This window comes from Rhipicephalus sanguineus, chromosome 10 (genome assembly GCF_013339695.2).
Source record: "Rhipicephalus sanguineus isolate Rsan-2018 chromosome 10, BIME_Rsan_1.4, whole genome shotgun sequence".
NCBI lineage: Eukaryota > Metazoa > Arthropoda > Arachnida > Ixodida > Ixodidae > Rhipicephalus > Rhipicephalus sanguineus.
In genome coordinates, this window is record NC_051185.1 from 124540448 (window position 1) to 124565960 (window position 25513).

The window sequence follows — 25513 nt, forward strand, 5'->3', positions numbered from 1 at the left end:
ACAGTTGTCGTGCTTTTGTGCCAATTTTTGCCTTACTTCGTTGCAGTTGACATTTTGAAATGCTCGTAAAATATTCGAGCTTACAAATGACATTAAGTAGGACGGAATACTGGGCGAGTTGGTGCAGATTCATCGGGGCTAACAGCGCGAAAAACACAGACGAAGACGAGAAGTGGACACAGCACAGCGCTGTGATGTTAATAACCGTCATTTCAAATGATCGTTATTCGATTTGATGATAGAATCGGAGAGGGCACTGTTTCATTTGAATATTGAAATTTTCGAATACTCGCACACACCTTGTAAATACGTCACTGCAAATAATGTACCTGTTGCATTCTGTTTCATGAAATCGAATGAAAGTGACGTATTCTTCTGGCTTTCTTGCTAGTTTTTCGATTTGGTAGGGTTTTCAGCAGCTGGTGTAATACGTGTTGAGGTGCGCTTGCAATATGATTGAGCATTACGGGATCCTAATATGATTTGTGCATATACAGGCGAAAAATTAATGCCGGTTACAACAGGAAACAGAATGAAGGTAAGTGCACTGTGCAGTGTTTGCCTTAAAGGCCCACTTCTGCAATTTTTAGGCCATGTCAATGTAATGGCACTTCTATGTACGCTCCTGTCACGGGCCCGATAGTAGAAATACGCGACAAATTGCACAATAATTTGAAATAATCAAGAAAGCGCAACACTGAAACCGAAATCCAACCAAGCAGCCTGTCTTTGCGTGATGTAAAACTTGTTAAAAACCGGAAATTGCGCAAGGCATGCCGGTTCCTCTAGCGGGGAGTATGAAAGCTGCGAGAGTGGCGAAAAGCAGACGCTCAGCAGAAAGGTGACCACGCAGCGACAGCCGCACCAAGTCTGTGGCTTACCTTGCCGCTTGCATATGCTCCTCGAAGCTTTCGCACAATGACAGCTGCGATTAAGACGCATTTGGAGGCCACTTACAAAAGCCATTCCTCTGCGATGAAGTAAAACATACCTGTTTAGCCATGTGCATGCCTGGTTGCGCATTCCAATTCCAGATGGCACAACCTGTCCAGGTGGCTGAAGCAGGCTGAATTTCGTGGCTGCCGCGATCGGGATGAAGTTCTAGCGTCGAAGTTTGCAGACTAACTAAAACTTTTTAACATTGCGATGGGAAGAGTACATAAGTTTGCGGATATTGGCGTTTGACAACGCGCCGGTGAGGTCGATCAAAATAAGTATAAGCCAAGTACGAACCTTATGCACGACGCGCAGCTTACGATACACGGATAGTCCCGGTGGACCTTGTTTACGTTACGGTAAATGTTTCCGTACGGCAATGTTCACGCATGTGCACTCTTCAGCCGGTACGGTATTACCGCAGTGTACGTGCAGCAAACCGGCACTGCTAGCTAAAATAGTCTAATATCGAGACGAAGGTAATCGTTAACTGCGAGTGTTTCGTGACTGTTCAGGTAATCATATGGGGAATGGTGTGCAGCCACAACGCAACACCACTTGCCACCCATCGCACGCAGGCCCACAAGGAACTGAAATTCGCACGCCGAACCATGGAAGCGTTGGCCAAACACACGCGATCACTGCCTTGTGGACAGCAGACGATGTAGTGGCACTTCGGTTCCGTCACTTCCGTTGCTTTGCCGTAAATGATGTCACACACACAATGTTGTCAATAATTGTGGGAAGCCAGTTGGGAGAGTCGGGGCAATCTGTAAAATTCATTTGTAAAGAGTCTGCGTATCTCTCCAACCTGTAATTTGGTATAAATGACTGAAACGTGCAAAGGAACGTACCCAGTGAACTTTATTAAGATCCAATTACCCCTAAAAATCGCCGGAGTTGGCCTTAACTTATTTTTTTCATGCCCTGTCTTACGTGCTGTTTTTTGTTATGATGCTGAGATACAACTAAAACGCACGTTTCACTCATGCTAAGTGAAATGAGAGCGACTACCACATCGAGTTAACCCTTGTGGTAGTTGCTTGTCGGCCCCTTTCAATGAGTAGCAGACGACGCGCTGAGACCAATCCTAAAGCGACCGCAGCGCCCCCACCTAGTTGGCGTTCGCGGCGAGCCGCCCCGCATCACTGGAAGGCTGCGCTCTTTGCCAACTGAAGTAACCTAAAAACGTTGCTGACACCTCACAGTATGCAGGAATCCAGCATTTTGCCTCCACCAAAAAGCGACCACCTGTGTGTTTTCAAACCAGTGTGTTTCAGGTCAGTAGCTGAGCACCGTAAGCACTGAGCAACCGCAACGGCAGAGAACATGTGACGCGCATGATGGCATAAAAACACTTCACACACCACCAACTTGACCATGTGCGGAATGATAACCGGGAAAACAAGCACACAAGGAAAACCCTACTGCCTTATTTAATGATGGCTATAAGGCTCCTCGAAAAAGAAAAGCTGCGTCCATTAGAGCATTTTACCAGCCAAGGAAGAGTGGGCATGGCCTTCGATACTTGAAAATTGTGCGTGCTCCAAATCTTGGAAGCAACACAACTGGCCACTGGAAGTTAAACTTGACCGAGCCGGCGAAAAATCCAACACAACGGCTTTCCAAATCAAGCAGCCTGGCTGAAAACGAGCGATTTAGTCCGAAAAATCGAAGCTTAGGGCATAAATTTATCTAAAAAATTGGTTGCGAAAGTGTATTAGTAAACCTTGACGGTGCATTTGTCAAGTCCGAACTTTCGGAGAACAAAAAATCCGTCAGTGACTCTAAATAGCTGGGAGCACTGGGCACTCACTTGGTACCCATTGCTAGGCGGTCATCGGGCGCGCGTGTTTGGCACTTTTGTGGCCTGTGCTGTGCCTGCATGAGACGTCGGCAGCATTAATTTGACACTGCATGCGCAAAAGGGCCGCCGCCGAATGAAGCGTTATTTCAAGTAAAGCGATTTCGTTATAACGAGGGTTTATGGTATATTTAGTTTAGTAATCATTTTCAAGACACATTGGACTTATGTCTACATATTGTTCATGTATGCCCCTGTACAGCATTTATTTTAAATTATGGTTTTTTAGACTTGACTAACTTGCAATAACGTGACACTTGTAATGTAATACAATTAAAAATGTAAATGAGCACTGGTGCTGCAAAAGGCAATAATATATGCGACAACAGGGTTTGCTGGAATGCGTTTTTGAATGCATCGTTAGCATTGATAAAAAATTACGGCAGCTTCGCACTAGTGGTGCCAAGCCTGAAGGAAGAGTGCAGCCTTCCTTGATTCGCTTTGTTTATTTCTATCTTTCTTCTTTTTCTTTATTTTTCTCTCTGTTTCTATTTCCTTATTTCTCTCTATATCTATTTATCTTTGTCGCTCTTTGTATGTCGATTTCCTTCTCTTTCTCTCTCTCTTTCTTTCTTTTTACTTATTCCTCCCTTTCTGTCTTGCTTCTGTTCCTTCTAGATTGCTTTCGCGTATGTTTCTTTCTGTGTCTTTCTCTGTGTTTCTACCCTTTTGTCTTTCGCTGCCGTCGCTTCGCAGCCATTTAGTGCGCTAACCATTGCCGTCTTCATTATTAGTGGACGAGTGGTGAGTGGTGGGATTTACCCAATATCTGTGGCACATACTCATTTATTATAGGCCACACAGTGGCACATACCCGTTAAGATGATAGTTTTGTGCGTCCGACTCGCAGGGAACAACATGCTAAACAGCTTCGCTGCTAAAAAAAATGTAGGCATAGTATGCAGATTTTATGTACGCAATAAGTAATTTTGAACAATACATTTCGTGGTGATGTGGCCAAAAACGATAAGAACCGTTTACATGTCTACTTCGTTGATCTCTTTTGTGTGGTTCTATGTAACTTATGAATATCGCATATTTCGTGTAAAGCGAGATGACAACAGGACACCGGCAAGGTCCATTTCTTCTTTCACATTTTTTCTAACCTTGTGGACTTCTGGTGTGTCATACGTTGCGCTGGATGTGCAAGACGGCTATAGTCCACTGCAGTGAACAATCACCCAAGAAATCACTCATTCACTTGCCCAAAAAAGGGCCGGGGACGCGAAAATATATTTACCATGGCAGCCGTCCTATCTAGTTACGACAATGATTATTAACAAACCGAGACACACTTTCTCGAACACTTTCTCGATTCCGCATGGAGCACTTTTGTATTTCTCTTGAGTGACTGATGCACACAAAGGCAGCATGGCGGCGTTTTATGGCTCCTTACAAGGCGTCTTCACTGCCATTTTGAACCTGGCAACCCTGAGCACTGTTCATTATTGTTTTCTGCAGCTCCGGTGGATTCCAAAGAGCAAACAGGTGGGGCAGCTGTGCAGAGTCGTCTGCTGTGGCTTCTGCTGCTCCCATTGCTGGCCGGTGTAGCTGTGGTCATTGCGCTGGGTGCCTTCTGGGTGCGGCGCCAGTCCTGGTTGGCACGCAACAAGCCTTTCGTCCTGAGCTCGCCCCTCCCTATGTTCCACAAGCCTCGAGTGGATCCGGGTCCTCCTGGTGAGTCACTGTTTGGCGAGTGAAACTACCAAGAAATGTGAAAAATGGCTTTTGAATTGTAGAGCTTATACATGCCACTCGCAGCAGAAGAAGGTTCGCACAAGTTACTGGTGGATGGATTGGCAAAATCGGGACATGTGGCGATACTTTTCCAAAACGCAGTGATGGTGATTGAGAGTGGAAGGTGCATTGCATTTTCCAAAGCAGTGGTGGTCGGCAAAGGCACACCGCAAATTGCCTTTGTCACTGCATCACCCAGAAAATTGTTGGCTTCAAAGAAAACTGAGATAACGGAACAGAGCTGCTTACAATGCCAGCATTAAAAAAAAGTCACAGTTTCGCCGTAAGCGCGAAGCGCATAAGTTCTCTAGCGAAGCGCATAAGTTCTCTAGCGCATAAGTTCTCAAACTGGGTTCCGCGAAGGACATCTTAGGGTTCCGCAAGCGGCCAAAACAAATTCAACCCGTTCCCGTTTTACCCCCATTAGTAACTAATTTATTTAGACAAGCAAATTTGCATTGCATTTAGCATTTAACGAAGCCGTCGGCCGCCACATCTGCACATCTGCCATGAATTTTGCACGATTTGCGGACTCGCAGTGACAAAATGTACACAGCGCTGGTAATTCATGCTCGTGAGCGTTCAAACCAGTTCAAACGACATTAACGGGCACCTCGGCACTTTATTCGTGGCACAGTTTTCGTACACGAATTGCCACTGCTTTATGTCAGCTATTGTAATCAAAACGCTCAACGAGTGCTTTGATACGCGTAAGAGGCGTCGCTTCTTTCCGGCTGTGGGATACACCAGCGTTTAGGCTGAGCTTTACGACTAGTGCCAACAGCCGTTTTGCTGGGAGATTGGCATGCGTCCTTTTTTATTTTGCAAAACATAAAACAGGCCTCTGTGCTTCCAGTGCTTCATTTGCGTGAACACATTGCTTACGCTGCGCGGTGCCTGAAGCATGCAGTGTATGGTCGGCGGGCGCTTTATGGAGCTTGCGGCGCGGGGAGAATCGCAAGTCAATGTATTATCCGGAGTTCTCCATCAACGGCGGCGGCCATCGGTAGTAAAGAAAAGAGACTGTGGTTGCGCGCTTCGAGAGGCGTTATCACCTCCCCGCTTTTGACTGTCTTCATGCCCAAGGAAAAGTTAGGGGTGCCGTGGCACTCTGGAAAAGCTGTTGGGCTTCCCCAATGCCAGAAAGGTTGAGAATCCATGCTGTAGTGGTTTTGCACGAGAAGGCAGCAGCAGACTGATGCAAAGCGCGTTTGTGTCATCCCCCAATAAAAGCGTACAGTACACTTGCAACGGCACTACTCTTGTAGCGGTTGATGTAGTCAGTGCAGAGAGGTTTCTTGGCACCCGCACTGCACTCTTGAAGGTGGTCCCGCACGAGGTGACAGCGAACGGCGGTGCAGCACACTTTTGTTGTTGTCTGTTAAAAGCGTGCAGTACACTTGACACCTTCAATTATCTGCTAGGCCAACAACGCGGCCGAGCAGATAGTTGAAGGCACTTATTGTGATGTTCTCCTGATAAAGAGTAACACTGACCTACAGGAAGCTCTCGGGATGCTTGAAAAGCTAAATAATTAAGCAGACTAAGCAGACATACAAAAAGCCAAAGTAGTAATCTGCTAAATAAAATCGCTAATCTTGAGCAAAGACTTACTGCTATGTGACGGCAATTCCTGTGCAGTCACATTTAAAAAAATTTTTGATAATGATGATGCTTTTTTTTTTTTGTTTTCAAATGTTTGAGGTGAATCTAGTTTCCAGAACCTTTTTTTCAAACATTTCATATGTTTTGTTACATTGGCTAGATAGGCCACGTGGTATGCAAAAAGGTAGTGTAGTTCGTACCTGGCAATAATCTGTTAAAAAAATTCGGCAGATCCCACGTACCGTGGGAATCGATGTTATGCGAAGCATGCTTGGGATGCTGACTGTGGCGTAATTTCTCACTGTGAGCGAAACTTTACGGAATGACGCTAGAGAAATTTGAGAGTGCTATACGCACACTCATATGTTGAACTCATATGTTGAAGAGTTGCATATGCATTATATAACCAGTTGTTTACAGTCGCGTAACAATGGCAACAGCAACAAAGGTGTTGCCAACACCAGACACAGTAAGCTGATATGTAGTGCTTACATTCTTCAATACTGGATAGCGTGAATCCGAACAGAACAAAGAAGGAACACAGATGCACAGGACAGGCGTTACTCGCAACTAAGCTTGATTCAGGAAAGTTTACTAGATATATGGTACGCAGCCGAGTAGCACGTGCAGGCGCACTGCACGTACGCTACAGTCACAGTTGCAGTTGTTACAGTTGCGCTACAGTTGTTATGCTTATAGTTGTCCGTTATGACGGAGAACGCACACACGTTTCACGAACCTGTGAGAATGTGTAGAAGGGGTTCTTGGCAGTTCTTAAAAAAAGGTCGTCATCACCGTGATCAGTCAGTACCTGCAACTGGACTGGACTTGTTATCGGATCCGTTCGTGATCGCGGCTACGAGGGGTCTAAGTGTAGTGAAGTGCGAGGTATGGTGCAGCTGGTGGAAATCCTGGATGCCTCTTACGATGAAATGATCTATGATGCGTCCTGTCCTGGACGTGGCGGCGAGGTCTTTTGGTGCCCTGTCCACATCCAAGCCGTCTTTCACCCAGTATAAGGACCAGGCCTTGTTGGGTATTGATAAGTCAGTGTTGAAGTCAACGGTAATAATGAGAGGCCTGGTTCTCTCGGCATATTTATTGTAGGGAAGCATTGACCCCGGGTTTTTTTTCTTTTTTGTAATCCACGTGGTCCACGTTGCGGACCACGTGGACGAGTGGATGGTAGTTGAGTGTCTTCCAGGGGTGTTCTGTCTTCAGCTCCCTCATTTTTCTTGCATCCGCTGAGGTGGTGTAGTGGTTAGGTGCTCGGCTGCCGACCCAAAGGTCACTGGTTTGGTCCCGGCAGCGGTGGTCGCATTTCGATGGAGGCAAAATGCTAGATGCCCGTGCACTGTGCAATCTCGGTGCACGTTAAAGAATGCCAGATGGTCAAAATTTCCGGAGCCCTTCGCTATGGTGTCTCACACAATCATATAGGGGTTTTGGCACATAAAACGCCAACAATTATTATTATTTTCACTCTCTTTGAGTGTAAATGTGTCTCTTCGGCGTCACTGTGTTGGTTGAGACTCTCTATCACCTGTGGCACATACTCGCATAACATGAACTCTGGTATGCGGGTATGTGCCACACGTGACTAAGAGAAAGGGTTTCATGACGTACACGACAGATATTTTGCGTTATTCATATCATGACCAGTGAATCGTGTTCGTTTTACATTGATCCCCTCCTACGCCAATTTTAGTATATTACGAGTTATGGAGACGACCAAGAGAGCGCCCTGACGTAGGCGGCTAGATAGATAGATAGATGGATGGATGGATGGATGGATGGGTGGGTGGGTGGATAACAGACAGACAGACATGTGGGATGCCGTGTCGATGGAAGGACGCATCCCAACATAAAACGTAACAACTGTTTATTAACGGAGTAGCAGCAGCAGGGCGAGCATACCGACGCTGCGCTCAGTCGGGTAGCGAAGGAAATGATTACTTCCGAGCTTGGCAGCTTGGTTTTAAAGCCACCGTCGGTGACGTAAGCCTCCGGTGACGCTGCGGTGGCGCTGTCTTTTATCTGAGGCATGGTGTAGCATGCAGCCGTGTCACGCCGGGCTAGCTAGTGACGAGGCGGAGGCTGCGCCGGTTTGTGCGCAGTGTGTCGCCACATCACGCCCCCCACCCCACGGAGCGCAGAGCCCTCAGGGTCTGTAGAAATCTGGGAGGCGTACCAGACGTCCAGAGCGTGTCGTGACCGGAGCGGGCTGCGACGTCGGCGGCTGTGGATGTATGCCTGTGGATGGAGTGGCGCTGTCCGGTTCGTTCGCAGTGATGTATGCGGGCTTGAGCCGGTCAATCGAGACGCGAACGTCGTTCCTGTTCAGGCGCAGAGTGAAATTTTTGTTGTCGCGATGGACGACTAGGTAGGGTCCGGTGTAGGGTGGCTGGAAAGGCCGATGGACAGTGTCGTCGCGGAAGAAAGCGTGCGTGCACGATGCTAGCTCCTTGAAGACAAAAGGTGTAGGCTTCCAGTGGTGGGCTGCAGGTGACGGGCGTAAGGCAGCGATGGTGCGTCGGAGCCGGGCGATGAAGTCGGTGGGATCTGACGTCGTAGTGCTAGATGGCTTTGCAGCGAGAAATTCACCTGGGAGGCGGAGTGCTTGCCCGTAGGCGAGCTCTGCTGATGTAGCGTGGGTGTCCGGCTTGAAGGTGGCGCGAAGACCGAGGATGATGGAGTCCGGGTGGCACATAATGGCTGCTTTCAATTGTCGGTGGAAACGCTCGATCATTCCGTTGGCGCAGGGGTGGTAACTGGTGGTCCTCAAGCGTTCGAAACCGACGGTCAGCCCGAGGAGCCTGAAAAGGTGCGACTCGAACTGTCGTCCTTGGTCGGTGGTTACGCGGCGGGGGTTGCCGAAACGAGCAATTCAGCCGGTGAAGAAGGCCGAGGCGACGTCTTCTGCGGTGATTCCCTCTAGGGGCCATGCCTCGGGTCATCGAGTGTACCGATCGATGGCGGTGAGGCAGTAGCGGTAGGGGCCAGCCGGGGGAAAGGGTCCTATGATCTCGAGGTGGACGTGCTCAAACCGACTGGAGGGCTGAGGGAATGTTCCGAGTGGTGACGTGACGTGCCTGGTCACTTTAGCGCGTTGGCACTGAATGCAGGAGCGCGCCCAGGTGTGACAATCCCGCTGCATGGAGGGCCAGACGTAGCGGTCAGCCACGAGACGTGTCGAGGCGCGTACGCCGGGATGGCTGAGGTTGTGGAGCTGGTTGAAAAGACGACGGCGATGGGACAGGGGTACATAGGGCCTGCTTCGTCCTGTCGACATGTCGCAACAGATTGTAGTTGTCGACCCTGGGATGGGGACTTGTTGCAGCTGAAGTGAGGACCTGCCCTTGAGAAGTTCCTGCAGTTCGGCGTCAGTAGTCTGAGCCTCGGCGAGGACGTCCGCTGTTATCTGCACCGAGCTGATGGCTGCTACACGTGAGAGCGCGTCGGCGACAACGTTGTCTTTCCCACTGACATGTTGGATGTTGGTGGTGAACTGTGCAATAAACGAGAGTTGGTTCTGCTGTACAGGCGGGAGTTTGTCGCGACGTTGAGAGAAGGCATAGGTAAGGGGCTTGTGGTCGGTATAGATGGTGCAGTTCTGTGCTTCGAGAATATGGCGAAAGTGTTGTACTGCTTCGTATATCGCCAGAAGTTCTCTGTAGTAGGCTGGCAGAGTTGTCGGGGCAGTGGTCGTGGTTTCGTCGGCAGAACTAGTGGTTGAAGAGGTCGTTTTCCGAGCTGCGAGTTTCTTGGAGAAGAACGCCAAAGGATACCAGGTGTTGTCCACGCGTTGCATGAGTGCTGCGTCTATGGCGAAGCCAGATGCATCCATGAAGAGTCCCAAGGGAGCTTCTGGCACGGGATGGTTGAGAAGCGTGGCGGTGCAGAGGGCGGCTTTGCATTCTTCGAATGTTTTCGCTAACGTCGGTGTCCACGCGACGGATTGGTTTCCTCGTAGGCCAGCCAAAGCATCATGGAGGGCAGCCTGGTAGTCGGCTGCGTGTGGCAAGAAACGCCTGTAGAAGTTCAGCATGCCGAGGAAACGGCGAAGATCTTTAGCGGTGGTGGGTTGAGGGTAATTTTGCAGGTCCGAGATGCGTTGGGGCAAGGGCTGAGTTCCCTGAGATGAAACTTCGTGGCCGAGGAAGCGGACGACGGAAGCGCCTAGCGTACTTTTCTGGGTATTGACGAGTAGACCATCGGTCATCGAGGCGTTGGAACAGCAGACGAAGGTGCCTGTGGTGCTCTTCGGCGTCGCGAGAAAATACCAGTATGTCGTCAAGGTAAACGAAGCAGAAATCAAGGCCGCGGACGACCTCGTCGATGAAGCGCTGAAAGGTTTGTCCAGCGTTCCTCAGGCCGAAGCTCATGAAGGGAAACTCGAACAAGCCAAAGGGAGTGATGATTGCCGTTTTCGGGACGTCGTCCGGATTGACGGGTATCTGTGTGTAGGCCTTCACCAAGTCTAGCACGGAGAACACGTGGCAGCCATGAATGCGATGGGCGAAGTCCTGTATGTGGTGGACGGGGTACCTGTCCGGGATGGTGCGTGCGTTGAGTGCACTGGTAGTCCCCACAGGGCCGCCAGCCTTCGGTCTTCTTCGGAACAAGGTGGAGTGGCGAGGCCCATGGACTGTCAGAGCGGTGGGCGGTTCCTTCGCGGAGCATGGCCTCGAACTCTGCTTTGGCCATGCGCATGCGGTCCGGGTCAAGGCGACGGGCACGGCAGAAAACCGGGGGGGGGCCTGAAGTGGTCCGGATGTAGTGCACGGTGGTGTGCTGCACTTTGCGTGGCAGTCCGCTGGGGCGCGTCAATCCGGGAAATTCGGCGAGGATGACGTGGTACAGGGAATGATTGTCAACACAGAGTACCTTGATGCTTGGCTGTTGGGCGGTCAGTTCACTGGCCTGGTGTAGAATGTCCCGTTGTCGCGTCGATGAGGAGGTTGTTGCGGCAGTCCGGAAGGAAATTGTAGTGGGCCAGAAAGTCTGAGCCGATGATTGGCTCGGCGACGTCGGCGATTACAAAATTCCAGTGAAGGTCACGGCGCAAGTTTCTGAGCTGGATGTGCAGGCAGAGCGAGCCGTACGTCTTGATTGTGGAGCGGTTTGCCGCTCTGAGCTCGAAAGACGTAGGCGGGCGAGGACCTTGAAGATGGGATCGCGGGTAGCAGCAAATGTCGGAACCACTGTCGACAAGGAACCGCTGCTTCGTGATTTGGTCGGTGACGAATATGCGACGGCCTCCGGGTTGGCAGCTTGCGGCCGTCTCTACGAGCTGCCATTGGCGTTTTCCGCATACCCAGCGGAACAGGGTGGTCGACATTGCCGGGCTCTGTCCCCGAAGCGTCAGTGGTAGTAACAGGGGCCGTTGTCGGATTGCTGCGACGAAGTGGTGTTAAGGTCGCGGCTTTGCGAGTGGCGGCGCTGGTGCATCGGAAGACGTTCACCCAGCCGTTGTTGAATGGAGGTGAGCTGTCAATCGATGTCGTCGATGCAGCGTGCAAGCTCCGCGGTATTCAGCGGTGCGGCGACAGCCTGGATGGTGGGCGACAACTGCAGCAAGGAAACCTCGATGACGCGATCAGCAATCTTTGCAAGTTCGTCGAGATGTAGCCTAACATGAGCCTGCAGAATTGCCTGGGCGTGCGGCGGGAGTCTTTGGAGCCAAAGCACTCGCAGGAACAAATCCTGGATTTGCATGTTGCCCGCGAGCGCACGCATGCGACGCAGGAGCTGCGAAGGTTTGCGCTCGGCAAGCTCTGCGGACTGAAGTTGTCGTGCCTTCTGTTCTTCCGAGAGCGACAGGCGGCGGATAAGGGCAGTCTTCAGGTGTTCGTATAGGTTGGCTGTTGGTGGATTGCCAAGAATATCCCGTACCTCGTTGGCGTAGCGGGAGTCCAGGTGGGCGACGATGTAATCGTAGCGTGTACGGTCTTGTGTGATACGCGCCGGGGAGAACTGGGCCTCGACTTAGGTGAACCACACCTCAGGCGAGTCCACCATAAATGGCGGAAGCTTGACAGCGGCGCCCCAGACGTGGTGTGGAGCAGTGTGCAGGAAGCCGTTTGAAGGGGCTCTGACGTCCTCAGCGGAGCCGACAGGTACAGCCAGGGTTGTGGAGACGTTTCCAGAATGCTGCTGTTGCTGGGCCTGCAGTTGCTGTTCAAGTTCTTGTACTTGTTCGCGAAGAGCGGCAAGCGCTTCCAGGTCGGCCATGGCGGTGCGGTTAGTTCGGTTTCCGGGTCACCAGATGTGGGATGCCGTGTCGATGGAAGGACACATCCCAACATAAAACGTAACAACTGTTTATTAACGGAGTAGCAGCAGCGGGGCGAGCATACCGACGCTGCGCTCAGTCGGGTAGCGAAGGAAATGATTACTTCTGAGCTTGTCAGCTTGGTTTTAAAGCCACCGTCGGTGACGTAAGCCTCCGGTGACGCTGCGGTGGCGCTGTCCCTTATCGGAGGCGTGGTGTAGCATGAAGCCGTGTCACGCTGAGCTAGATAGTGACGAGGCGGAGGCTGCGCCGGTTTGTGCACAGTGTGTTGCCACAGACAGACAGACAGACACAGACAGACAGACAGACAGACAGACAGACAAACAGACAGACAGACAGAAAGAAAGAAAGAAAGAAAGAAAGAAAGAAAGAAACGGCCAAAGTGCCTGAGGTTCGCTAAGAAATGCTTCGCATTTAAAAACTTTCTCTAAAGGTTGTTTCAGCGTTATGTGTATTGTAAGCCAATTAAAAATATGTACTTGTCCCCTCAAGTTGCTGCGCATTTGTTTTTCCAAGCTCCTAGGATGACATATTAAATGCCGCTAACTGCTCCAAATCAAGGTTCTGCTCCAAAAATTGCTTCCAATTCAGTTTCAGCCGTCTCAACCCTGACTATACTATAGACCAGAACACAGCAAATTCCATGCGCATCGCCATATTTGCATCGCGCATCGCGCCATCTATCGCACACGCGACGAAACAACATGCGCGGGCTGCCACGCCAGCAGACGCTACACAGGGCAAACGTGAAACTCCCGAAACTCAGCCCGTCGGAGAGCGTGTTTCGCGTCTTTTTTAGCCTGGACATTTTCGCTTATTTTATTGGAACATCAAGAACCACAATGTATGCAGTACGTGCTGAGTGGGCTGCGGAAGCAACCTCGTCAGATAAGTACGCTGTTACATTTGTAAAAAAAGCGTTCTCGCTGTAGTACGCGTGAATCGCAATTGCAGTGCAGCTCACAAAAGAGTGAAACGATGTTTTGTTGCCCCATATTACAAGTTGTGCACAAAGTTTTGTGAAAGCTCATCATTTCAGCATGCATCGCGTAATAAATAGAGTACGCTTTACGGGTAGTTTCGCGGAACGTAATTTTTGTTTCACGAGCGCTCTTACAATAATGTGTCTTGCTCACAAAAGCGGGCTATCAGAGAGTATAACCTCCAGTATCGTTCAGCGATCCCCTTTGGAAGCTACCTGTGCGATTTTATTCTTGTAACGATGGTGCTTTATAAGCGAACTGTGCTACTCTTAGTTAAGCCGGTTAGTTACGCCTGCGACGTAAAGGACACTGGCGCGAGTACTGTTTACTTACGTGCCAATATATGTATTATGCGCAGCTGGATGCTTCGTGTCCAAATAAATTTGGGGACATCAAACACTGAAATGAAAGCACGAAATTCTGGCCAGCTGTTGAGGAGCACCGTGCCATTTATTACCTTTTGAAGACGAAATCGGGATGCCATCAAAAGCGCTAAAGTTTAATACTACGTTGAAAGTGGCAAAGCATGCTGATTGCTTGTGCATGAAAGCGCTACCTTGCACTAGATTTTCGTCAAAGGAAACGCTCAAAGGTATGAAGTGCACCCCCACACAAAGCTCACGGCTGCCTTTAACCCAGCTGCGTGTCACGCAAATTAGGTTCGCAAAATGAGATAGGTGGACATCACACTGCAGAATGCACGCAGTTAGTATACTTACTCGCGCTTTTTCACATGGCTCCTAGTTTTTTTGCTTGAAGCACAGTTATCCACTCGTGGCGAAGCTGAAAACATGGCACCGGCAGTATTTCCGTGGCGCATCGTAATAGTCGCAGACAACGCTAATATCCTCTTGTTGCGCTGCTTGTTTTGGCATCCAAAGACTACGCAGTAGTGCCCAGACGAGCTCTTATACGCTGAAACGGCGTGAACGGGTATTTTTCGCACTTTAAAGCCTCAGAACTGCAGCTTGCCCTGTTTACTTGGTGCAGCCCGCGCGCGCCTTGGCAGCCCCGTCAGCCCGGCGTCTGGGTGCGAGAGTATCCGCTCGGCTCGCCAGCAGCCTGGGTGCGAGACAGGCGTGCTCTGGTGTATAGACGATTTTCCGCGGCGGCGCACGGGCGCTGCCATGTTTGATCACGTGATCGTAACTGGCCTTCCCCCAGCCATTTGCCCCAGCCAACGCATTGGGCCAGCGAAGCGGCCGTGGCCGTATTACACAAGCTGGTTGCTGCAGGGTGTAAGCCAGTCACATGCTTGCGCAGTAAAACATAGTTCTACATGTAATCGCCTCAGAGTTGAAAACGTTGAGACGTTTGCGTTTGTTTGGTACGTACCATGCCACAACGATAAGGGATATGTTTAATCTGCGTCGTACTTATGGTGTATGTCTTTAATTGTTATATTAGCAACCGCCAGTAGCTGGGGTTACAAGCCAACATGGCAGCACCCATGCAGACGCGACACCCCGCTTCGATCCGAACTCGCGCTTGCTACTCGCCCACTGTCCTCACAGCAATAAATAAATGGCAAAATCGGCCATCGCTTTGTGTCAGCTCACGCTGGAGAAGAAACGCCAGGTATGCTTTGTCTTTATTATTGCGATCAGCTGTGTTTATTTAGCCATGCCTGCTAAGCCTTGTCTCGGACAATATGAGAATGAATCTTGGAAATACTGCAAAATACCGACGAGTACATCGCTCTCGAAGCTTCAGGACGCGAATATAAAGCAAATAAATGCGTAGGTTTTGAACTTACGGGCCACACAGCGCAGGACGACGACGTGATAAATTCGAGGCGGAAGGAAACTACATCCACAGGTGCCGCCATGTTTACTTTTCCGGCGCTGCCGTCTGCGCCGTCTGCTCGCTTTTACTCGTGTGCGCGCAGACGCTATGGGAACGCCGAGCAGACGACGCGACGCGGATGGAGACATATTGAGCAGCGCTGCCTAAGGCCACGGCAGGGGGATGGCCATGGAGACGGCCACGGTAGGGGGACGGCCACGGTGTGGTGGCGCCAGTGGCGCCATCTAGTTTGATTTAATAAACCAGCTGCGGAAAATCGTCTATACATGGCTATGCTATGCTCTGCTAGTGTGCCTGGATAGCCGGGTGGTTTGGACGCTCTCCTTTGGATTGAGGTTATGCGGGTTCTAAACCCGCCTCGGTGAAGAATTTTTTTCTGGAAAGAACTTTTTTGCTTTCTTTATATCTTTCTTTCCGTGTCTCTGTTCCTTTCCTGTCTCTGTATTCGTTCTCAGGTAGCCACACAGTGGCACATACCCGTTAAGATGATAGTTTCTGCGATCGACTCACAAGGAACAATTTGCTAAACAGCTTTGCTGTTACAAAAGCAAAGAAGTTAGTGCAGCTTGCTCTAAGTCGCACAAGGCTGGGCCACAGCAGAGCTGGTGGGCACCTAGCTGGTCCTGGCTGGGCTTGGCTGTTACCCTCTCAAAAGACTGTAGGATTGGGCATGTTAATACAACATGATTAAGAGGATTTCCCTCTGCACTCTGTGTCCTGTTGTTGTTTGTGCTGATATGCACTCTTACCCTCTCTCTTCATATTGAAGAGTCGGTAGGGCGGCTCTTCCTCTGTCCACTTCGTTGGGTATTTCTGTGCTTCTGCTGGGAGTGTTAGCCAGCGCCACTCATAGGCAGACTTGTATACGTTACAAAAAATAGGTAACCAATTACAATTACAGTTACTCCCTTTAAAATGCAATTTATTACAGTGGCCAGTTACAGCCCCAGAAACGTAACTGAGCAATTACAGAAATGTAATGGATTACTTTTGCACTACTTTCCTTCAAAATTTTATTGTCGTAACACGGTAACACAAGTTTACTCAAATTACAACCAATTACTGTGGCTTCCATGGTAGAGGGAAGGCTGAAGGCCTGCGTGAAGGCTGAGAGGCTTACTGTGGCTTCTGTGATATAGTGTTACACGTTAACGTGCAACAGAAGTTATTTTTCAAACTTTTCGTTGCTGATTCTTCCACGTTTCCTCGTTAAGAGGTCAGCTGCTACACTGAACACTCTGCCAATGCATGCGCCGGAGGGAAGGGCGGTTTAATAACGCAGGAACACCTTGCGCACCTGCCCGTTGTCGAGCAATGCTTCGATCTTGGCGTCCATGTCCTCTATGAAGTGTCTCGCTTCGCTGTTGCTGGCGCTCGGGTAAGGCTTTGAAGGTAAGGCCAAGGAAAAGCTGAAAAAATAGGCTCTGTGGGGACCCCCCGTCTGACAGGACAGGGGGTCCCTACAGAGCAGTAGGATATTTTTTCGTATCAGAACTGCCGTAAAAGACTGGTTATAGCTTGATTTTGGAAAAAAAAATTAATTAATTGCTGCTAATTGTAGGGCCGGCACGTGATGCGAGTGAGGACAACTAATGCACTGAACCCACGTCGCACAACAACTACTTCACTGAAACGTGCACTCGCGTATATTGCAGTCAGAGGTGGCGCCATCTCTTGATTAGAGATGGACACAACTAAAGTCACCTATTCTAAAGAGACAGGGCGTGCAAAAACGGACACAAGAAAGAAGTCAAGACACCACAAATGCCGACTAACAACTAACAAACAGCGTTTGTTGTGTCCTGACTTCTTTATTGTGTCCGTGTTTGCATGCCCTGTCTTTTTAGAATGAATACTTACCAACTTGCTCAGCTCTCTGTTATTCTAAAGTCACCTAGGTTGACCTTCGACACTACATCTAGCTCTCCCTAAATATATACATATTTACGCACAAAAAAATGGGAAAAACAGTAAAGGTTCACATCAAGCTACATTATATATAGTCCTGAAATCTTGTTGGTTGTCTTTGTTTTCTTGTGGACCGACGAAGAGGTGGTGGCTCACCATCCGGTTCGGTGCCAACAATGGGAGCACAGTCACCACCACCATCGCGATCGTTATTTGAAGCAGGGCTCCGTGTGAGCCTTGGATGTTGTGGACTCTGCGACTGTAATAGGGCTGATGGTGTCGACGGAGCAGGGTTCTGACGAAGCTCAGAGTACAGTGCGGTTCTGCCAGGCGTCGATGGACTTCGCAGCGAAGAGACTTGTGAACCATGCAGAGGTACAGTTTGGTGTCCGTTGTCATCCCATATGGCGCATGCTGTGGCAAGGCTTCCTCGGGAACTGCAGTTAATTGAGAGGCATTCCACGTGCAACCATCTTCAAGGCAGAAGGACGAGCGTCCTATTCGCTTGAGAATCTTCAAAAGAGGTCCAAAACTGGGAGTGCCTTCTGGACCAGGACTGGCTTCTAGACCCTGACATGCTTTCTAACTTGGAACTTTGGTACACGAGCTGCTCTCCCTTGGTCAACATAATCCTTGCTTTTAAGTTGGCGCTCTTTCACCCTCTCCCGAAGTGAGCACATCTTCTGAGCAGGGTCTGCAAAGTTTGCAATGAGATAGCCAATGACGTCCAAAGATGTCCTCATATGCCGGCTATGTAGAAGCACTGCCGGTGAGAGTCCAGTGGTCCTGTGAGGAGTGGCTCTGTAGATTCCCAAGTACGCTGTGACAGTGTTCTTTATGAAGTGCTGCTCCAGTGTTGCCAACTGAATATATGATTTCAGGACATGGTTAAACCTTTCAACCTGTCCATTTGCTTGAGGGTGATATACAGCCGAAAAGCTGTGCCTAATTTCTCTGTCTTGAAGAAAGGACTCGAATTCTCGGCATGTAAGTGGTCCATGATCTGAGACGAGTTCAACCGGATAGCTTTCCCATGCGAATACTGACAAGAGGAAACCAAGTTCTGTACAGGAGGACAGTTCACGGCAGAAAGCCATTTACGGCCACTTGGAAAAGTAGTTGACTGTAGATACAGTAAAACCTCGGTGATACGATCGCAGTTCATACGAATTTCGGGATGATACGAATTTTTAGTTGGTCCCGGCCAAGGCCCATCGGCCTGCAATGTAATGGAGTACGGTTGTTGCGAACAGGTTTTCACCCAGCGACGTTTGATACGAACGAATGCAACCGCCCAGGTACGAAGAGGTGCTGTCCACGCTGTCGCGGAAGACGCGCTAAGCACGCACAAGCGCGAGAACGCAAGCGCAGGCATGCGTGCTGCGCCGCCAAATCGTCAGAATCACAGTGTAAGAAAAACGCTTTTCTTACGGTCAGAATAAACCTTCATAGACGAGTTACGGCCTTCGAGGTTGTGTGCGCGAATTTTTGAAGCTCTTATGTGCCTCTATGTGCCTCCGTGTGCCTTCATGTTTTGATTACAGAGGACAATAGCACCATGCTTTATTTTTCCTATCGCGTCGACGCGGGCTGCTGTCGTTGTACTGTGTTTACACGTGCCTGCCTCGTGCGTCAGACATCCTGTGAAAGGTGCACGAGGACCTAAAGAAGGCGAGGACGGTCTTGACGAAGGAGTCAGGCCTCACAACGTCAACATACGTGACCGTTGAGGTCGCACTTGTGCGGGCACAGCCGTAAATCTCCCAAAAAACATCCCTAAGACCTGTGCGATAACAAAATCATCACAAAGGACCCTGGTTCTGTAATTTTTTTGGCCTTGATCCATCGCATCGTTTCTTTTGTTACTTTCGCTGCAATACTCCGTTGTCATGCAAAAAAACATACTAAAATTTGAACGGGGCTACTGCTGTCGCGGGTCACAACCCACCTGGTTCATTATTAAATAGTATGCGCGTACGGGCCGTATGTTTACGAGTGCTGGTATGATTGCCGACATCTAGAAACTTAACTGACAATCATTAAGGGTTCTTCCTGACGTTTCTGCGGTACTGAAAAACAATAAATAAAAATGTACGCCAGCTTCCTTTTGTCGCATGCTAATTTTGCATGCTTTTTGGTGATACGAATTTCGGATGATACGAATATTTTTGGTGGTCCCGTGAGATTCGTATCACCGAGGTTTCACTGTATAACAAAACGACAGTCAGCTGACGCACGCTCGAATGGGCCAACAACATCAATAGCTATCTTGCTGCACGGCCGGTCAGGAAGGGCTACTGGCTGTAGTGGAGAGGGATAGTTCTGAACTCTCTTGTGTGCAGCTTGACAGCTTGTGCAGCTGTGGATTGCCATCTCAACCTGTTTGTCCAGACCTGGCCACCACTACTTTTTGCGAAGACGTTGCTTTGTCTTCACTATTCCCGGGTGCAATTCATGGGCTAGCTGAACAAATGTGGCTGTGAGCTTGGCTAGAACTACAGCACAATCTGAGCACATCAGCAGGTCGTCCGCTACTGAGAGTTCCTCCCGCACCTCATAATAAGGACTTAGTTCAGGTGGCGAAGTTTTCTTAGCTGGCCTTAACGAATGGTGCAACCTGCTGGAGCTTTCAATTCTCGGGTGCAGCAATTCGGATGTCATTTATGTGAACTGAAGACGTTACGATAGACACTATCTCTTCTTCAATCTTAAGGCTGTCTTCTGTGTCTGGCACAGGAATTTGGGACAAAGCGTGTGCTACATTGTTGTGTTCTCCATGCCGGTATTGTACAACGAAGTTGTAACGCAGCAACTGAGCATCCCACCTTGCAAATCAAAGTGATCGTTGTCCTGTGCGTTGTGTTGAAAGCAAATATACAAGTGCCTGGTGATCTGTTACCAAAGTGAATGATTGTGCTCAGAGATAAATGTGCCATTTATCGTATGTCCATAGGCAGGCCAGAGCCTCACATTATCTTGTCAAGTACTTTCATTCTGTCTTTGTCAAGGTTTGTGATGCAAATACAACAGTTCGAATGGATGGACCATCAGCTTGTTGCAGTACTGCAGCCAGGCCATACGCAGACACATCTGTGGCCACAATAACAGGGAGCACTGGGTCGAGCATTCGCAGTACTCTTCTGGATGCCAGAAGTTCCTTTACCTTGGTAAAGCTCTGTTCAGCAGCGTGATCCCATTCCAAATGAACGTCCTTGCGAAGTAGCCTACGCATAGGTCCTATCTCTTTGGCAAGGTGGGGAATAAACTTGGTGGAGTATACAAGAAGACCAAGAAACGAACGCAGCATGCCTGCATCTGTGGGGGTGGCAGCATGCACAATTGCATCAACTCTTGCTTGAAGGGGCACTATTTCTTTTGTGCTGACATGGTATCCAAGAAATGAGAGCTCCGATGCATTAAAGATGGACTTGTTGAGTTTGAGTCCAGCTTCGGAAATACGCTGCATGACTTGCTCCAAGTTCCTCACGTGCTCTGCCTCAGTCCTGCCAAAGATGATATTGTCCATCTAACAGAGGACCCCATTGCAACCCTGCAGTATTGTAGTCATGAGTTGCTTGAATGCAACTGGAGCTGACGCCAGTCCGAAGCACACTGTTTTAAACCGAAAAAGGCCATCGCGTGTAATAAATGCTGTGAGGTCTCTGCTGTCCAGTGAAGGATAACTTGGTAATAGGCAGAAGCCAAATCGAGCTTTGAGAAGTGGCATGCACCATTAAGAGAGTGCAGTAGCTCTTACGTATGAGGCAGGGGGAAGCTGTCAACTGCAATTGCTTCATTGGGCTCTTTGAGGTCAACGCATAGGTGGATACTGTCATCTTTCTTGCTGACTACAACTATAGGAGAGATCCATCCAGAGGCGTTAGCCCTTTCAATCGCATCATCAGAGAGAAGCTGCTGAAGACTGAGAGCAGCCCGAGTACCGAAGTCCCAAGTTGGAAAGTATGTGAGGGTCAAGAAGCCAGTCCGTTGTCCAAAAGGCACTCCCAGTTTTGGACTTCCTTTGAAAATTCTCAAGCGAATAGGACGCTGGTCCTTCTGCCTTGAAGATGGTCACTAACTGGCTTGCGCAGAGAAAGTGGTAGGCGTCTCAGCTTCAGCACAACTGGAGGGACCGACGACTTCATTTTGACCTGATGCTGGATGCCTTTGGCCAGGCCAAGGCCCGGTGAAAACAAATGGGAAAACTTAGCCCATAACAGAGCTGGCATACGGAACTGCTCTTTGGCTCATGGCTTCTGAAGATTCGGCAGCCGTGCGCAGGCAGCATAGCTGTGTGCCTACAATGTGTAGTCCTAAAGCTTGCACAGCGTCCAGACCCAGAAGGGAAGCAGCGGAGGCATGAGTTGCTATCAAGGTTGTTTCCAGGGGCGTAGCCAGGGGGGGGGGGTTGGGGGGGTTCAAACCCCCCCCCCCCCGAATTTTTTCAGTTTTGCATGCGTATATAGGCACGCACACATACAAACGCACGCACGAACATACATAAAGTATGGTTGAACCCCCCCCCCCCCCCCCCCCCCCCCCCCCGAAAAAAATTTCTGGCTACGCCCCTGGCTGTTTCCTCCTCGAACGAGAGGCTTGCTTTAAATTGGCCCAGTCTGGGGATCTTCAGACATTGGAAGTCCAACAACGTAAGTTCAGAGTTAGTCAGGGGCGAAAGTCATGGCATTCTTGGCGATGCAGAAAGCTCATGCCTCCGAAGATTTCATCACGATTTGGGTAAACAGATGCATAAAGTGTTGAAAGCGTCCCCTGATGAGCAGTGATGTTAGCAGCGCGGCTTCGCTCGAGCTGGCGATAAGGTGAGAATCTGAATATTGGGATGGGTCAGCTGGATATGTCGACACACTCTCGTTATGTGCAGCGCATCTTCTGACACAGCGTGCTGGCATACAGTTTCGCCCCATTTAGCCAAGCTTGAGTGCTCTGTTTTTACTTTTGGGACACCTGTACAATTCAGTATATCAAGGGGGGGAGGGAGAAAAGTGAAGATGAGGAGGAGTGATTTGAAGGTTAAGAGGAGGAAAGGAGGAGAGATGGCAATATAGAAAGAGATAAAAAAGCAAGAAAGATTGAAGAAAGATGATGAAATAAGTCAATAAATGGTTGCGCTCACTTGCCAGCTCGTCTGTTTACTCAGATTTCACCCATGAGTGTGAGTAGATGTGATATGGACGTGAGTGAGTTGGTGTATGAGCGTGAGTTCGTATGTATGAGTGTGAGTACACATGAGTGTGAACTCGTGTGCTTACAGTAAGTAGCTTGGAGTGTGAGCACATGTGAATATGAACTTGATTGAGTACCTGCATAGGTCGGCAAACTCACTCATGAGTCGACTCACTCAGGCTCACTCAGACTCAGATCGGCCCCTGAGGTTGAGTGAGTCCAGGTGAGTTATATTTTGGTGAGTTGGAGTCCGAGTGAGTCTGGTTGAGAAAAAGTTAGTGCATCTGAGTCCAAGTGAGTCCGGTTGAGGAAAATTTTGGTGAGTCTGAGTCTGAGTGAGCCTTCAGAGCAGAATATATTTATTGAGTGAGTCTGAGTGTGCTCCAACTTTTTTGCCAACCTATGAGTACTGTGAGTGTGAACAGGCGTGAGTATGAGCGTGAGTGAGTACATATGAGTGTGAGTAGACATGAGTATGACCATGAGTGAGCGGCTTAGAGTATATATGAGTATGAACGCGAGTGAGCAGGTATGGGTGTGAGTACACATGAGTATGTGGATGGGATGGAGAACTTTTGGCAAGCGCTCTCAAACCACTATCACTCAGAAAAAGGTATATAACAGCTGCATCTTACCGGTACTCACCTATGAAGCAGAAACCTGGAGGCTTACAAAGAGGGTTCAACTTAAACTGAGGACGATGCAGCGAGCAGTGGAAAGGACAATGATAGGTGTAACTAAGGGACAAGAAGAGAGCAGAGTGGGTCAGGGAAGAAACGGGTGTTAAGGACATCTTAGTCTAAATCAAGAAGAAATGGACATGGGCAGGGCACGTAGGGTGTACGCAAGATAACCGCTGTTGATTAAGTGTGACTGACTGGATTCCAAGAGAAGGCAAACGTGCAAGCGGGAGACAGAAAGTTAGGTGGGTAGATGAGATGAAGTTTGCAGGTATAACGTGGCAGCAGAGATCACAGAACCGGGTTGATTGGCAGAACATAGGAGAGGCCCTTGCAGTGTTGCCAACTGTTGGATAATTACCCTATTGTAGGGTATTATCAGAATTTTTCGGCCAGCATGCGGTAGTAATACGATTATCTTACAAGACATGGGGTAATTTCCACATTTTGCTAGTCATCGACGAGCAAAAAAATGTAGACAATCAGCACGACATATCCGAGGGTTACATTGCTAAACAGATTTGAAAACTAAATCTTTCTTTGAATGAACTTGGAAATCTCTTAATTCACGTGTCTCCAGCATGGCAGAGATGAATGATAATATGTCACATCCCTGCGCTAGCATTGTTTTTGATCATTGATGTTTTTTCCCTCTCTGTCGTCTTCCATTTGTTCGTTGCATGGAGGGGCTTTTAAATTTTGTGACGGTCGGTTCCAGTTATTAAGGTGAAAGCCTTAGAGGTCTCATCAAACACGAAAAATGACCGTCGGCGTCAGTGCGAGCGACGCACAAATTCATCACGACATCACTTCACGCCATCATCGTGACGTCACAGATTGCCAGAATTCGCGACGTCATTATGGAGTCATAAGGATGTCGCTCTGACATCACAATGTGGTGTTACAAGATGGCGTCATCACTACATCCTCATTCAGTCATAGGTGGGTCGATCCCGGAGGCACATGAGGTGCAGAAAGCCTGCGAGGCTTCCTATTGCGGAGGCAGTATAAAACCACGGTAGGGGCAGAAATCTTTCGAGAGTGGGGGGGGATCATTACAATCAACTGAGAATAAAAAGGAAATGGCTTTCACCTTCCAGTCATCTTAGGTGAATGCCAAGGGACCAGCGAGTTTTTTCGATGACAGTGGACGGATGGATGAAAGAGCGTCCTTTTTATAACAGGGAGGTGACCTGCACCCCACAAAGCTCGTGATTTTGTTGTTGCTGTTACTATTATTATTATTGTTACACTACGGCCTAATCTTGTCCAGCCAAATTAGGGTACCCTTTCCATAAAAAAAATTCAGAAATTCACAGCCCAACATTCTACACCCTATTGCAGATTAACTTTAGTTTTTCTGCTTCTTCTTGCTCTCTGCCTGCTTTTCCACCACCATTCCTCCAGTCGTCTTTTACTTATTTCTATCGCCGACGTGTTTACCTTTTCGTTGTTGACCCTGAAGCCCAAGGCTTCATGTAGGCTAGTGCACTAACATGCACACGAGTGTATATCTCCATATTCAATTATAACATGCTTCATCCTTTCCATACCTTCCTCACGCATGCGTATTTCTCTTCATCACTTAATCTCAATTTATAACTAGGCATTCTAAGGCAACCTGACCTCACTTCAAACAGGAAAGCTCTTCCCCTTGAATTATCGTAAAATGTTTCCTTGCTTATTTCGTCTGTACCCTTTGGCTAGTTACTCAGAGCCAGTTTTCTTTCCATCGCTGCTATCCAATATATTTTTTTCGTGTTCTATGACGTTTCACTTAAAGGGACTGTCTACCGCCCTACATTGCTTTTCTGTTTTATATCGCAATAGAAAGCATACCGTCTTAAAGAGACACTAAAGGCAAATAACAATTTATGTCAGAGTGAAAGCCCAATGTATGACAACTTCTAAAACGGCAATATTATGAACAGCAGTGCCCTACTTACCGAGAAATTAAGCTAAATGTATCACATGATGAGCGCCACGAGTGGGACATTTTCGAAGTGATCCCGATGACGTATGGAAGTCGGCCTACAATAAATCCCTAGTAATCAAACTAGCAGCAGTAAAAAAAGAACATTCCGAGCATCAAAAGATGTAATAAAGTGCTGTTTGTTCGTTTCCGCTTGATTCATGGAAAACAAAACCTCCGTGGCGTTGCCATGGGGAACGGCGCGCGTGGTTCAAAGGTTCCGTTAACTGCGCCTCGCCCGTCTCAGTGGTAGTTTCGGGATCGCATACTGCCGTGCGTGTTATGCGCGCTCGTGAAAGTCGCTCTGACAGAAAGTTCGACAAAATGCCGCATGCGTGTGATATTGCCGGATCCCCGAATGGTGCACAACGCCAGTGCTGCAGCAAGGAAACCGGTGTGTCTTTTGACTAGGTGCCGCGGAATGAACCCAAGTGGCTTAGTGTCATGCCATTGCGCCAGTGTGCTAAACAGTCAAAACCTCTGCGTGTGTGCTCGCTGCACTTTCGTACTGGGGATTACGAGACCAACCGCAACTTGGTGAAG

At 48.9% G+C, this 25513-nt stretch overlaps 1 protein-coding gene across 2 annotated transcripts in view; it reads left to right on the top strand.

Moving 5' to 3' along the window:
- Window positions 1–25513, top strand: part of LOC119372426 (uncharacterized) — a 140116-nt gene that overhangs the window by 95741 nt on the left and 18862 nt on the right. For both annotated transcript variants that reach the window (XM_037642905.2, XM_037642906.2), the window contains exon 9: window positions 4262–4477. In XM_037642905.2, coding sequence (XP_037498833.1) covers window positions 4262–4477 — 216 coding nt within the window. The remainder of the gene's footprint in view (window positions 1–4261; window positions 4478–25513) is intronic.